General features: G+C 47.1%; 7 protein-coding genes across 7 annotated transcripts; 5 read left to right on the top strand and 2 right to left on the bottom strand.

The window, feature by feature from the left end:
• Positions 1-249: 249 nt before the first annotated feature.
• On the top strand, positions 250-2,023 carry N7510_006922 (uncharacterized protein; the record flags this gene model as incomplete). Its single annotated transcript, XM_056978847.1, has 6 exons — positions 250-444; positions 500-702; positions 758-948; positions 1,090-1,287; positions 1,333-1,687; positions 1,747-2,023. The coding sequence occupies 6 exons, from the start codon at positions 250-252 to the stop codon at positions 2,021-2,023; spliced, it is 1,419 nt and encodes a 472-aa protein (XP_056831890.1).
• Positions 2,024-3,326: 1,303 nt separating this feature from the next.
• N7510_006923 (Transcriptional regulatory protein LEU3) lies at positions 3,327-4,226 on the top strand (the record flags this gene model as incomplete). The annotated part of the gene is made up of 1 exon (XM_056978848.1): positions 3,327-4,226. The coding sequence occupies one exon, from the start codon at positions 3,327-3,329 to the stop codon at positions 4,224-4,226; it is 900 nt and encodes a 299-aa protein (XP_056831891.1).
• A 232-nt stretch (positions 4,227-4,458) lies between these two features.
• N7510_006924 (uncharacterized protein) lies at positions 4,459-5,547 on the top strand (the record flags this gene model as incomplete). Its single annotated transcript, XM_056978849.1, has 1 exon — positions 4,459-5,547. One exon carries the CDS (start codon positions 4,459-4,461, stop codon positions 5,545-5,547), a length of 1,089 nt encoding a protein of 362 aa, XP_056831892.1.
• A 137-nt stretch (positions 5,548-5,684) lies between these two features.
• Positions 5,685-6,060, bottom strand: N7510_006925 (uncharacterized protein; the record flags this gene model as incomplete). Its single annotated transcript, XM_056978850.1, has 2 exons — positions 5,685-5,812; positions 5,862-6,060. 2 exons carry the CDS (start codon positions 6,058-6,060, stop codon positions 5,685-5,687), a joined length of 327 nt encoding a protein of 108 aa, XP_056831893.1.
• Positions 6,061-7,502: 1,442 nt separating this feature from the next.
• On the top strand, positions 7,503-8,315 carry N7510_006926 (S-adenosyl-L-methionine-dependent methyltransferase; the record flags this gene model as incomplete). Its single annotated transcript, XM_056978851.1, has 1 exon — positions 7,503-8,315. The coding sequence occupies one exon, from the start codon at positions 7,503-7,505 to the stop codon at positions 8,313-8,315; it is 813 nt and encodes a 270-aa protein (XP_056831894.1).
• A 1,432-nt stretch (positions 8,316-9,747) lies between these two features.
• N7510_006927 (uncharacterized protein) lies at positions 9,748-10,059 on the bottom strand (the record flags this gene model as incomplete). Its single annotated transcript, XM_056978852.1, has 1 exon — positions 9,748-10,059. The coding sequence occupies one exon, from the start codon at positions 10,057-10,059 to the stop codon at positions 9,748-9,750; it is 312 nt and encodes a 103-aa protein (XP_056831895.1).
• Positions 10,060-10,813: 754 nt separating this feature from the next.
• On the top strand, positions 10,814-12,386 carry N7510_006928 (arylsulfotransferase family protein; the record flags this gene model as incomplete). The annotated part of the gene is made up of 2 exons (XM_056978853.1): positions 10,814-11,587; positions 11,649-12,386. 2 exons carry the CDS (start codon positions 10,814-10,816, stop codon positions 12,384-12,386), a joined length of 1,512 nt encoding a protein of 503 aa, XP_056831896.1.
• Between the last annotated feature and the right edge of the window lie 1,513 nt (positions 12,387-13,899).

Here is a 13,899-nt window from a genome sequence, read left to right on the forward strand (position 1 = left end):
CTGCGAAATCGCATAGCGGGCCGAGGACGGGCTTTCTGGTGCGAGGTCGCACAAGAGGCCGATTTCGCATTCTCGACCGAAATCGCGCTCAGCCCCATACTTGAATTATTGAGTCCAATTTCCCCAGGATTTAAATTAGTATATTACAAATCTCCACGTTTGGCCAAAATTGATGTGCTTCAACTTTGATTCTGCTGAAGTCACTAATATTTCAATTTTGTGTTCCTATCTATAGCGTTGTCAAACGACATGAATACCCAAACAACGGATGCCAAAGAGGATGTGGCAAACATTGAGAATGTGGATGAAGATGCCGAATCTTTTCCCCTTCGTGAGCAGAGACATCTGAGTCCAGAAGAAATCAGAAAGGAGCGCCGATTTTTGTTGAAAATAGACACCACCATTCTTCCTTTGCTAGGGATAGTATACTTCTTAGCATCCATGGTAAGGATTCAATGTGGATTTGCTACGACGATCGCCTTATTTACAATCGATACAGGACCGTGGCGATATCAGTAATGCTGCGGTTGCAGGAATGTCGCACGATTTAGGCCTTTCTGGAAAAGAGCTTTCCAACTGTGTTGTATTATTTTATGTTGGCTACGTTGTTTTCATGTTGCCTGGAGCTATTTTTATACGGAAGATCACACCGCCACGCCAGCTAGCTCTCGCTCTCATGATATGGGGCACTTTCAATACTTTGTACGCTGGACTCTTTCTTGTGGTGGTTCTCTTGACTGATCGTATATTTGAGTAGGATCTCGGTTGCCAAGTCATATACTGTTGTCACGATCCTGCGTGTTCTTGTTGGTGCGTCAGAGGCATTCGTTAATGCCGCGCCATTATACCTCTCGTTCTGGTACAAGCGAGACGAACTAGCAATTCGGGGGGCAATCTTCTTTTCCACTTCTGCTATTGCAGGAAGCTTCAACGGCCTCATCGCCTTCGGTATCGAACAAAACCTGAACGGAGCAGGAGGAATGGCGGCCTGGAAGTGGATCTTCCTTATTGAAGGCAAGAAAACCGCAACCTCTTTCCCTTTTATCTTGGGGGCAAAATAGTTACATCGGATACTAATGGTGGCCTCAGGTGTTATTACAATTGCATATGGCTTTGTAATTTTATTCTTGCTTCCACCTGTTCCAGAAAAGATCAAATGGGGATTCAATCAGGAGCAGAAGCAAATTGCTATACGCAGAACATTGGAAGCTTACAATGTGGAAGATGCAGAGATCCGTCCAAAACATATTCTTTTGCTAGTGAAAGACCCCAAGATCTACTTCTACAGTATGTCCACCAATGTGTTTATTGGAACTGCACTGATCATTGTAGTTTTCATCTACTGCTGCTTGAATGTCAGCCTGGCAACTTTCAGTACCTTTCTGCCTGTCATTATCAAGTCTTTCGGCTACACCACCCTTCATACTCAAATTTTGTCAGTCCCCGTATTTGTAACCGCCGCAGCATCCGTTCTATTTTTTGGGTGGGCATCGGATCATTTCAAAAAACGTGGCATTTTCCTCATAACGGCATTCGCACTTTCCGCTGTTGGCTGGCTTCTACTTATTGTGAGTGAATCGAGGCATCTATCTTTTGCTGCAACTTTCTTGATTGGAATTGGCACATTTCCTTCTGTGGTCATAACCCAGGCTTGGATGAACAGTAATATCATTGGGTACACCAGGCGGTAAGTTCCACCCCGTTCTATGCTCTTGAATTCAAGTTGACACTATCAACTTTCATCAGAGCGACTAGTCTGGCGGCTATCAATGTATTTGGCCAATGTTTTTCTATCCTTGGTGCAGCACTTTATAGCGATCCTCCGCATTATTACGTCGGAAATGGTTTTAGTCTGGGCGCTATGGTATTGGGGATAATTGCAGCTCTGCTGTGTCAATTGTACTTGTGGCGAAAGAACTCCCAAAAGCAGAGAGACCAATTCACCGAGGAGGCCCGACAGACTAGGGCCCTGGGAATTGAGGAAGTGGGGGAGAAGCATCCGGATTTCTTCTACTATCTATAGATATGTCACTGCTAAATTAGTGCTATTGTAACGAGACATGTGCCGACACAACTCTAAGGAGGGTTTACTATATAGGAGTCTCGGTAGTCGAATATATTCGTGGCCGAGGCACAGCGAGGGGCTTAGTCACCAGCTAGGCTAACAATCATGTGGTGTACCCGACGACCCCGAATATTCTCTCCTTCAGTATGACTTAAATTAAGATACCCCGAGAGTGTCAATCATTATGCCGAGACAAAAGCCAGGAGCATGCGTGCATTGTCGGCAAATGAAGGTTGCGATTTGACCCCCTTCACCTTCTGAAATGAGGGAGCCGCTAAACGAAGTCTTCCTACAGCTCCGGTGTGATGCTCCCATACTTTTCCCTGCCTCTTGTTCTCGATGTGCAAGGCAAAAGCTGCGCTGCTCCGTAAACCCGTCGTTTAAGCGAGTTGCGAAAAGAGAGTAGGTGTAGCCGAGGCCTTTCTTCTACAGACTAATGGTCGACTAACCTGTGCTCAGGCGGCTAGATGCTGTCGAGCGAGAACTGAGAGAAATCAAGCAGCATCTCGGTTCATCATCTGACCTTGATAAACAGCAAGGTTCCAATTCTCGTGTTCCTGATGCCTCTTCTGTCGAATCTGACAACAGCCCCCTCACGGGAGTGGTCCCTCAAGGGTCAGATCTCAATGAAAGACTCACCAGCAAAGCAATTGGGGACGTGGAGCTTAATCCTTCTTCAATATCTGCCCTGTTAGAAGAGTATAATCTGTCTATACTTCTCAAGTGAACCTTTGCTTACTTGCTCAAGGTACTACTCGCACTATCACGAACAATTTCCGCTGCTTCTCGAACGCGCGATATTCCTGAATCGATGCGATTCATGCCCACTCCTCTTCTGGACGATAATGACAATTGCTGCGAAGGAATCTCCTCAACATCAACATCTGTACCCAATGCTAGCGAGCGCAGTTGAGGTGTTGGCATCGACCGTCTGTCCACCAAGTCGCCAATCGCTTTATCAAATTCAGGCACTTCTTCTTCTTTGCTACTGGCCGCTTCCATTTGGTGCATCAATCAATGACTATTCCTGGTCATATTGTGGTCTCGCCATCAATTATGCATTCTTGCAAGGTCTACACCGCCCCTCCAATATATCAGATTTTGCATATGATACCACATACGATCAAGCAACAATAAATGAGCGGACAAAGACTTGGCTAGCATGCTTCATCGTGAGCCACAGGTGAGACTTAGATTCCATAAATTCAAAGACTGTGTGACTGATAAATAAAGAGTGAGCATACGGTTTGGTCTACCCAGCATGACCATAATCGATCACAGCATCGTAGAAGCATTGGGACCCAAGCCTTCGTGGCTACCGGATGCAATTTACCACCAACTTCATATTGCGCATCATGGTACCAAGTTTTGCAATGTCCTCGGCAACAATGAAACGACGTCAACGGGCCTTCTACCTAGACCGGCACCGCTAATTCAGATGTTCGAAGGGGAGCTGCGTGCACGAGAAGTCCGTTTCGCATCGGTATGGCAGACCAACGAATACATTTTCTTCTTGGCGACAAGGCTGCAACTATATTCATTCGCACTTACGCCTGCGGGGCTCGATGCAACCGATGATTTGCTCTCTGCAGAGAAATATAATGAATTCTTCGCGCATGCCTATCTTACAGCAATGAGTCTTTTACAATCCGGACTTCAATCATCGGCAGAATTGCCTTACTGGCCGGAACATCAATACAGATATCTCCTGGATGCAGTTCTATTCCTTCTCAAGCTCATCGAATGTTCCTGCGAGTTTGTCGATGAGGCCGCGGCAAGGAATGTCATCAGCCAAATCTGGCAGCTACTCCGCACTCAGTCAAAAGCCGAGGATGACCGTATGTCCCGATTTTGCGCTATCATAGAATACTTGAGTCGCAACCGTTCAAATAAGGGAAGTCCTTCGGTGAAGGTCAGGTCGCGCGTAGCGGGCAATTTGACAATCGACTCGGCATGGCGCGCTCGTGATCGATTCAGCGAAACTGTGAAGGCGCAACGTCCGGCAGACTATACATCAGCTGCCGCTCTCGAGCGGTCCATGAGATCTGATGGGCAATGCTCGTTACCATTTTTGAGAGATATTGGCGATTGGGATTCTTTCTTCGAGAATCTGGCTTTACAAGGAGGGATGGATGATGAAGGTTTGCTTGTAGGAAGCTAACGGCATCTTGCATATTATCTGCCATGACAACTGTATTGGTAGATACTGTAATGTATCTTGAGCTTCATGATGCGAGATCGGCCGACAGTGCGAAGCCGGCCGACCATGCGAAATCGACCGACTTCCAAACATTAGCGCTTATGTATAAGCTGGGAGAGAGTAAACAATTATAGATTCAGTTCCTATGTCTATCCTTAAAGAAATGTCTCTTAGCCATGCGACTGGCCCAACTATGACAACAGTAAAGCTATACGACGGCGAGAAACAGGATTTTTTAGACAACTACCCGGTACTCACCAAATTCATTTCGGGGGATGCATCGAAACCACTAGTTGCTTTTATTCCCGGGCTCGCACACAATGCCCGCATCTCCTACGGCGGACACCATAAAAGCCACAGTGAAGACTTTATAGCCCACTGGTTTCATGAACACGGATATGGATTCCTGGGCATTTCATATCCTTTAGAAACTGATCCGGAGATCATGCCTCCTACCGGCAGGGAGCTTTCATTGCGTGATTGGGGTAAACAGGCCGCAAAAGCGATGAAGAAGGTGGTGGACGAGCATGAAGTATCTTCGAAGGTCGTCATTTTAGCCTGGAGTATGGGCGGCAAGATTCTGGAGGCGGTTACCGTTGAGGCAAAGGCTCTCGGGCTCACTGTGAGCTTATTCGTTTCATTGGCCGCTACTCCGGCACTATGGGGATTGCGAAGACCTGTGCAGCAGTCTCATGCTATCTTGACTCCCGCGGGCTACTGGGACAATAGGTTTTTGCATGGAAGATTTCTCTCTCAGCTGGCAGAGCAAAATCAACTCAATGATGGCCGAACTATTATTGATGAATCTGTCTACAAAAGAGAGTATTTCGGCGCAACTCCGGGAGGATCGGGTGGCTGGGGATTTCGTTATAGCACAAAAGAACGGAAACTGATCGAGGATAAATGGGCACTGCTCGAAGAAGGTCGGGTCGATAATTATGGAAATCTCCCGGCGATGGCCGCTATTTCTCCCACGAGCCCGCTCGACTGGCGACACTCGATGACCGACAATATCAATTGGAGCTATCTGATCATCCATAAATTTGTCGTCGATGCTCAGAAGATCAAAGAAACGCGCAAAGCTTCAATTAGTGAAATGGATGTATTGGAGCACCTCAAGGCATTTATTTATGAGATTCCGGATCGCATGATTACAGACATTGAAGGCAACCACTTCTTCTTCGTCGGTGCTAAGGGGGCAAAGCAGACAGCGGAGATAGTCATACGATTCATGCAGGAAGCCGAGAATATTCAGACTAAGTTTGAGAACCTAAGAATGTAACAAGTTTTCCATAAAAAGTGGCGTGTGATAGTAGGTACTATCTTCACATTCTCAAGTTCGTCGTATCCTGGTCATTGCTAGCCTCCTTCAAACCCGACGCTAGGTCCCACCCACTCTGTGTCGAGTACGATTGTATTTTACGATCCAATAACCCAATCAGTATTATCTCTTTGCTCCTGGCTATGTTGCTGCTCTGTTCCGGGTTTATTTCCCTGTTGTTGTCCCCAGCCCCAATAGCGGTGGCGCTTCGGACCGGCAACATTACCTGTATGATCACGTTAGTATATACCAGAAGAAGGAATGTGAGATCCTACCAGTTGCAGTACCAGCAAAAGCTTCGTTGACGTGAGAGTCAGGCTGAGCGGACTCGGACTTTTGATTGAGTGGCTCTTGCTCGGGGAGCTTTTTGGCGTCGGGGGACGTGGGTGCGTTGGTTGAGTCAGTTGAGTCACTTGAGCCTTGACGCTGGCGCTGGTGGAACGCTTCAGATGCTCTGCGGAAGAAGTCCGACATTGTAGAATGTGTATGTTCCAATAAATCGATCTGAGTGATTCGAAGATATTTGGTGATATTTTTAGAGGACTAACTTGCGATAGTCACCATAAGCTCTCTATATAGTGGACTCACCACATGGAGAGTGACATCATACGGCCTGATTAGTACTATGTTCTCGTGATCGCTCCTCTTATTCCTATGGTACAGATAATTAAGGTAGCTAGAATCGCCAACCAGTAAATTATCTATAACTTCGGGAGCAACAGGATGAACGCATCATATGTGGAGAACGTTTTAGAAGACCGCGGTGAGAAAGCTGGGTCCAAGATGCCCGGGTCCGACGCCTCCGAAAGCATGTAGACTAGTGTTTGGCACATCAGGTGATGCGCACCAATTTGGGACAGAACTTAAAAATCCCTCTATTGAGGGGATTTGGCTGCCCTGCCTTGAAACGAGGAACAAGTGGAGGAGGTTGTTGCATGTATTTTGATGGGGAAGTATCCTTTTTGGCATGAAGATTCTAGCTTCTGATAAGGACCTAGTTTCATAAGTTGTGTCTGGCTAGGTTATTTGCGAGCCTCTGTCGTCCTTATCTAGAGAAAGAGCTTTATGATGTGTGTAGGAATTCTGAATGATAGTGTGGAGTATTTTTGTGATAGGTGATTTGTAGCGATGGTACATGACGGAAGCCCCTCGGGATCAGTAGCTTGGCTTTTCTTGAATTTGCAGAGTGCGATGCACTTAGGAGAAAATGAAGCTGTTGACATTGTAAATACAATCCATGCAGTTGTTGAAGTCAGCTGTCGAGAGAAGAAAGGGATTCAAGGGCAATGTAAGCCGATTCTGCTGCATTTGGCACTAGGCCACTTCCTCAACAACGCACGTATGGAGCGTACAGAAGTGAACCTGATTCATCTAGATCGATTCGGTTTACCATGATCGACGAAATCACGGATTTGAAGAATTACTGCTACACCTCGCCATAGCGTAAGGATGGCGAAAAGTTTTAGCCCAAATAAGCACCCTATCCCCTAACCCGCCCATAAATATATACAACATATGTAACTTTTGCGTGATGTACCATAATGTCATACATCCTATCAGGTTTACTCCTGCGGATGACCCCCGGTACCTGAAAGTATCACATCTCATCGCTAGATATATCATAGTAAAAAATAATATAAGTGCCCCTTGGAGCCTAGTCGAATGTTCTAGATAGGGTCCCTGGCAATCGAGGAGATCTGACGATCTGGAAAGAGACCGTTACCGGGGTTTTGTAAGCATTCTGTCACCGAAGTGATAGAATAGTGCGATTTAATTGGTAGAATGCATTTAACAGATATGACCGGCCTGTGTCCGGCCCGTTTTCGCTTTCACTATTCACGTTAAATAGCCCGAAGAAGGATGAAAAGAAATTACCCTTAAAAAAAATTCTCTACTTGCACCGGAAATCCACAAAAATGTCAACAAACACCTACTCATCCGCTATGTTACAAACATATTCTGTCCGTACCGCAGCGAATACGTCCGCCTATTTCTTGCCGAGAATCAAGCCAGACATGAAGATTCTCGACATTGGCTGTGGACCTGGCTCCATCACACTTGATCTAGCTGCACTTGTTCCCGAAGGGGCTATTACTGGTATTGATTGTAACCTTACTGCAATCGATTCTGCCAAAGAGCTTGCCCACCGCCGAGACGTCAAAAATGCGTCCTTTAAAGTCGCTGATGTTTTGGATCTTCCTTTCGAAGACGAGACATTTGATGTTGTCTGTGCGCATCAGGTTTTGATCCATCTTCCCAATGAATCTTTTAAAATCGGCGCTGTTGAAGGCCTGAAGGAGATGAGACGCGTTTGCAAAACAGGAGGCCTAGTCTGCGCTAGAGAATGCGATTGGAGGAGTGCTGTGATCCATCCTTCAATCCCCGATGTGTTGGATAGCATGAAATTGGTGGAAGGCTTGACTGCTTTAAACAAAACCTCGCCGTACGGCGGAAAGGCTCGGTTGTGGGCTGAGAGTGCAGGGTTCAAGCCCGCAGATGTCGAGGCATCTGCAGCTACGGTTTACTATTCAAGTACTGAGGAAGTGAGATGGTGGGGTGAGGCTATGGCTCAACGTCTGGAACAAGGTTCTTCGCTCGCTAGGGGAGTCAAGGAGGGTCTTATATCTGAGAGCCAAAGAGAAAAGCTCCCTTTGGCATGGAGAAAATGGTCTGAACAAAGTGATGCTCTTTTCGCTATGACTGATATTCAAGTGGTCTGCAAGAGATAGAATAATAGCTCCCTTTACCTAATTCACGATCCTTGTCGTTATCCTTACTCATATTAAAAGAGGTCGGTGAGCTTTGACACCAAGAAAATTAATAGAAGGAAGTATAGGTAGCATCTCTGTCTCTTGGAGGGTTTTAAGAGATGCGTCTCGCCAGAGAGGAACAATATTGGATTGCATACAGATACCGACCAAATTCAATAGATATCACGACCCGATAAGCTAACTATTTATTACATCCAAAAAACAACTGTACGTGGCATATTTCAGGTGTTTACATCTACTCATTCCCCGTCCGACAAGTCCACAAAATATGTAGATAATGGTTGTCCTATGTTTTCACCTTCAAAGCTGCATACCTACATGGCCTCGAGCTCCTAGACAACATCACGGAACAGTGATACGAAGACCAAGGGAGGGGTAAAGCTAGAAATGACATATTGACTAACGACGTAGGTGGTAATATTGAACAGAGCGTCGCAGTAAACGATGAGCAAAGAGCAAGAGGAGGAGAACGTGCATGAATACTCAGAAATAGCCATAGAACCCTAAAGCCAAGACAATCTAGCTTGAAAATGGCAATGTTAACGCTGGTACAGGGACGGCGAATGGGCGGGGCGCTTGGCAGTACAATCCATACGTAGCTAAGCCACCTATTTTTGTGGTACCATACAGCATTCTGGCCCCCAAAGTACACTCGTTTATTTTTACTTGATAATTAGTCTCTTCCCCCCCCCCCCCCCCCCCTCTAAATTGCATCGCGGGCTCTAGATAGTTAATCAGAGATAACATCTTCCATACGGATCACCACACAGTTACTTAACGGACCCTTTACGCGTATGGTCTGATGAAACCCTTTCTCTCCCTTCGATCGTTTCAGGGCATAGAGCTTGCAACCCTGCCAACCTACAAGGCTGCCATATTATACAGTCACTGTTGGCCAGACCAGGCTACGCTACTGGCTATCCCTTTAAAAATAGTAAGTCAATATTCAACATTCAGACTGAATCATGATGTTCGCTATGTCTGGCCAACATATAGTTATGGGCATTATTGGTCCACTCGTGGCGTCCACGGCTGTTACAAAAATATCTTCCACAGATAGTTCACTTGTGGTTATATGTCAAGTCATTGGAGGCTCGACTTGGGGGCGAGTATACTATTTATTGTGGTTAACGATCTGTAGAATGTAACGAAGAGCGGAGATTAAGAGGCAAACAACTGCCCTCTTTCCGAGAGGAACCACCAATCAAGGGGCTGGGAAACACTGGATCCTGCCAACATGTTGGTAAATTGCCGACTATGTACTAAACAGATTTTCGGGTTAGCCTTGCCAATCAGTTTGCTAAAAAGACCGCCTTGGGCAGCTGGGTTCTTGGTTCCAGGGAGGGGGATTAACAGGTTAATTGTGTTCACCCGCACTGACTCGCCGTTGCTACCAAGGAGCACGGGGTCTGATATTGTGGAGATTGTTGCAGCCGGATCGGAAGTTAGACGACTGCGCGTTCCCAAGAACAGTCGCCCCGCAATGCCAACTGCTAATAATGCTCTGGTGTTCTAGCATCACGCCAAGATGCCTAGCCTCGTACTCGTAAAAGACGCTTCCGCTCCAAGGCCAACTGATCCGAGATCTGAGACATCCTGGAGTTGCATTCAGGGGATCATCGCGATCGTGCACGCCTGTCGCCGACACCGTCTCTGAACAAGTCTCATAAAGGTAATTCTTTATCTCGGCTAGGCCATCCATCGTAAACTGTACTGATGATAGTCAACTTGATGATAGGGTTCTATCGATCATGCTGGCTCAGGTGGCACTTATACTTTGCATTGTTTCTGAACTTGGGAAAGGGTGAGTCTTCTCCACACCGGGAGTATAATTTGAATTTCACAATCTTTCATACCTGGTACTTTCGTGCCACTGAAGATAACCTCCTTGACCTGAGAATCCCTGCTACATGACAATAATAATACAGGGCCCCTCATGTTATTAATTTCCACTACTGGGCGATCTCGTATCCGAGATGGAGTACTGACCCATCGTTTGAGACCCCGTACGAATCAGTCGGTCATAATTTTCCTCCCGGTGGAAATGGGTCTCATGTCTCGTCCCAACTGCCCCCATGATACGAGTCCTCTTCCAAGGCCCCAGCTGGCTATTAAAGTCTAAGCCTTGTTTTGTTGATAATCCCGCCCCCGGAAAGATGCCTCGCTAACTTCGGGTGCCTCTTAGAAGACGAGCGCCTGAGAACTTTCTGCAAAAACACCATACATAGGTCAAGCTGCCCCTATCTTCAACAATCGTTCTCATGCATCGTCTCGCTATATCGTTTACCGGCCCCTTTCCCACTCGCTCTATTCTTTCATCTTTCCTTATTGCGTTTTATGTCTAACCGACTCAGCTTGTGATTGTTTTTCTTCCTTATTATTGTTCTTCCCTCCAGAGACACATCTCTTCCATCATGGCGCAGAGCCTATTATATCTATTAGAACTCTTGTTAGTCTTGCTCGGCGCAAGGGCTGAATCCAAAGGGGACAGTTGGCCTCACGCACAATTCATGACTGGACCATGGCGCCCGCCGCACCTCATGATGTCCACTTACGGCGAAGTAAACCCAGGGAAGTTCTTCATCAGTGTTCGAAATCCGATGGTCGGCACGGCCGCAACCATATACGATAAAGACGGTGAAATGATTTGGCAAGGCCCCCATACAAAAACAATGGACTTTAAAATGCAGAGACTATTTGGCCAGGATGTGATCACCTACTGGTCTGGTCAAACGGGGGTACTCGGCTACGGCTATGGCTCTGTTCATATTCTTGACACTGCATACAACGAGATCTATACCATAACACTTAAAGACAAACTCGTCACGCCTGACGACAAGGATCGAGATTCCTATATCGACGTTCATGAACACCTAATCACCCCGGATAATACTATCATCGTCTCTGCAATCAATATTACTCAGACCGACACGAGCGATAGGGAAGATGGCCATCCGGATACGTGGATCATCGACTGTCTCTTCTACGAAATCGACATCGAAACAAACAAGATCCTATTCACGTGGAGCGCCTTGGACCATCGCGACTACCTTCCGCTCAAGGACTCAAAAAATCCCAAAGGTTGGATGGGAGCCTCTAGGAGAACTGCATGGGATGCCTACCACATGAACTCGGTCGAATGGGCGAACGGTGGGTTCGTGGTTTCGATCCGATTTTGGTGGTCTGCATTTTATATCAATAGGAATGGCACAATGCGCTGGCAGCTTTCAGTGAGTGCTTAGTCCCGTTTATTACGTCTTAGATCACGATTTGTTGATTATGGCCTTCTAGGGTGGCGGTCCTGGAGAAGGAACGATTGAAAATGACGCACACTTCGCCTGGCAGCATGATATTCGGATACACAATGAAACAGATCACAATGTAGTAGTGACACTATTTGACAATCATGCCAGAGCATTAGGAAGAGGATCTAAGGCCGAGTCCAACGGGATCGCTATCGACGTGGACCTCGTTAGGATGAAAAGCACCACGTTCCGTCGCGTGAATACGGGTGCGTCCGATCCCGTCCAGGCTCGGACGCAAGGGAGTTTCCAACTGCTCGATTATAATGCGACTGGCCACATATTCATGGGGTACGGTTCAATGTGCAAGTTCAAGGAGTACGACGGGGACGGGAAGGTTGTTCAGGCCGGCCAGTTTGGCTATATTGGCCTTGCACAGTCCTTCCGTCTCCTCAAGTACCCCTGGAGGGCGGTCCCGCACTGGAAGCCCGCGGTCGTAGTCCAACCGGGCTCGGAATTCACTACCGACATGTCTGTGTACATGAGTTGGAATGGCGCGACCGAGCACGACAACTGGCAGATCTACAGCATCCCCCACATCAACTCCACGATCGAGGAAGCGAAAATGCTCGCCCGTACACCCCGTTATGGGTTTGAGACTCACGTAGACCTACGCGATGTCGAAGGTCATTACATCCTGGTCGAAGCTCGGCAAGGGGAGAACGTCCTCGGCACGTCTGATGCTGTATTGGTTCCGCAGAGAGCGCAGGTAGAGCTTCGTTCATGAGCAGATCTCGCCCCCCGTGCAACCGAAATAAAATGTACAGCCAAGCCGGGCTCATGGGTTGTTTCATTCTTGAGAAGATCCTATCAGGACAAAGACGAGTCATTGACCAGAAGAGTGATCATGCTCAACAGGGCAACACACGTTGGTGACAATTTAGAATTTGGGTTGAGTTTTTCCCAGTCCAGGACTCAAGGCACCAACGGTAGAAGCTGTCTTTTCACGTCGGCCTTCGGCTTCGAGTCTCTGTTCTCCATGCTCAGAGATCAAGAACATTTCATTATTGTCGTCGACAGTGGCTGCGCGATAACACTGGGTAGGCTTGACGGCTTGAGGAGTGCTATCATACAGTGAATAGCTCTTCCATGAATATTTACTGGCGATCACGAAGAAAGGAATGAAGGCAATGAATGGCCTGAAGAGAGAAGAATGAAGCTTTCTAAGAAGACTATCTAAACAACTCGACGGCGAACAGCAGGGCCGGAGCCGACATTGATGGAGTAATAACTCATGGTCCAATATGAGGATCCAATTCTTGGGGTCAACAACAGTGCATCCACGGAGAATCTTGAAGTTTGTATAGAATTCGTTCTCGAAATTGCCTTGACCAATATACACTGAGAAACTCTTTCCTGGCCCCACTGCTAAGAAATTCTGGAACGGTTTCGGAAGCAGAAATGTTGGAAAGGAAGGTAGCGCCTGCGAGAAAGATTAAAGGGCGCAGTAGTCACGGTAGCCAATAAATGCAGGCACACATACCACTCTAGGGAGACGGAAGATCGTGTATACCCATAATCATGCGCCTGGATCGAGACGACCCGCTGACAGGAATCACCCCTTGCATCGCGATCTAGGGCTTCGATTCTTGTATTCGGTAGGAATTCTTCAGCTAATTGCCCGCATCCATGCGAAGGTGTCCTTAAGAATGTTGGTGGGTACAGTACCTAGATCTAGGGTAGGTGGGTCATTATGTACCACAGATGGGAAGTCATAAATGCGTTTAACATTTGACCATTTACGTTCTCGGGCCGAGTCCTGCTGGACCACGTTCACTCTCCTGAGTCATTACAGGATGATGTTTGTTTCCCTTCGCGGCGTCTCCCTACATACTTAAGCAGCGAATAGGGCGCTGCGTCCACGCGCGTGAACCGACATGAACTCTGGTGGGCCATGCGTGGATTGTGGATGCCAAATAAATTCATTTACACGCGATTTTCACGATTCCTCACTATTCCTGGTCTTCATTAATTACTGTGTAATTTCCAGAGAAATCGACTAGCTGACGGGGATCCTCCATGCCTCACATCTACATAACTTCCCGTCGATAGCCCTTACGTTAATCTGCACGTTAGTGTGCGCTTCGATCCCTATGAGAGTGCATTCCTGCAGCTGCACCGGATGGTCGACCGGGGTCTAGGCCAACACACTTTATCTTGTGTTTTTTAAGCCGCTCTAGCATGCGCATTACGATATTCTGAATAAACCAAATGACCTGTGCTTCCGATCCAGCAAAAAT

Source organism: Penicillium lagena (assembly GCF_028827675.1).
Source record: "Penicillium lagena strain IBT 129212 chromosome Unknown utg000005l_segment0_segment0, whole genome shotgun sequence".
Lineage (NCBI taxonomy): Eukaryota > Fungi > Ascomycota > Eurotiomycetes > Eurotiales > Aspergillaceae > Penicillium > Penicillium lagena.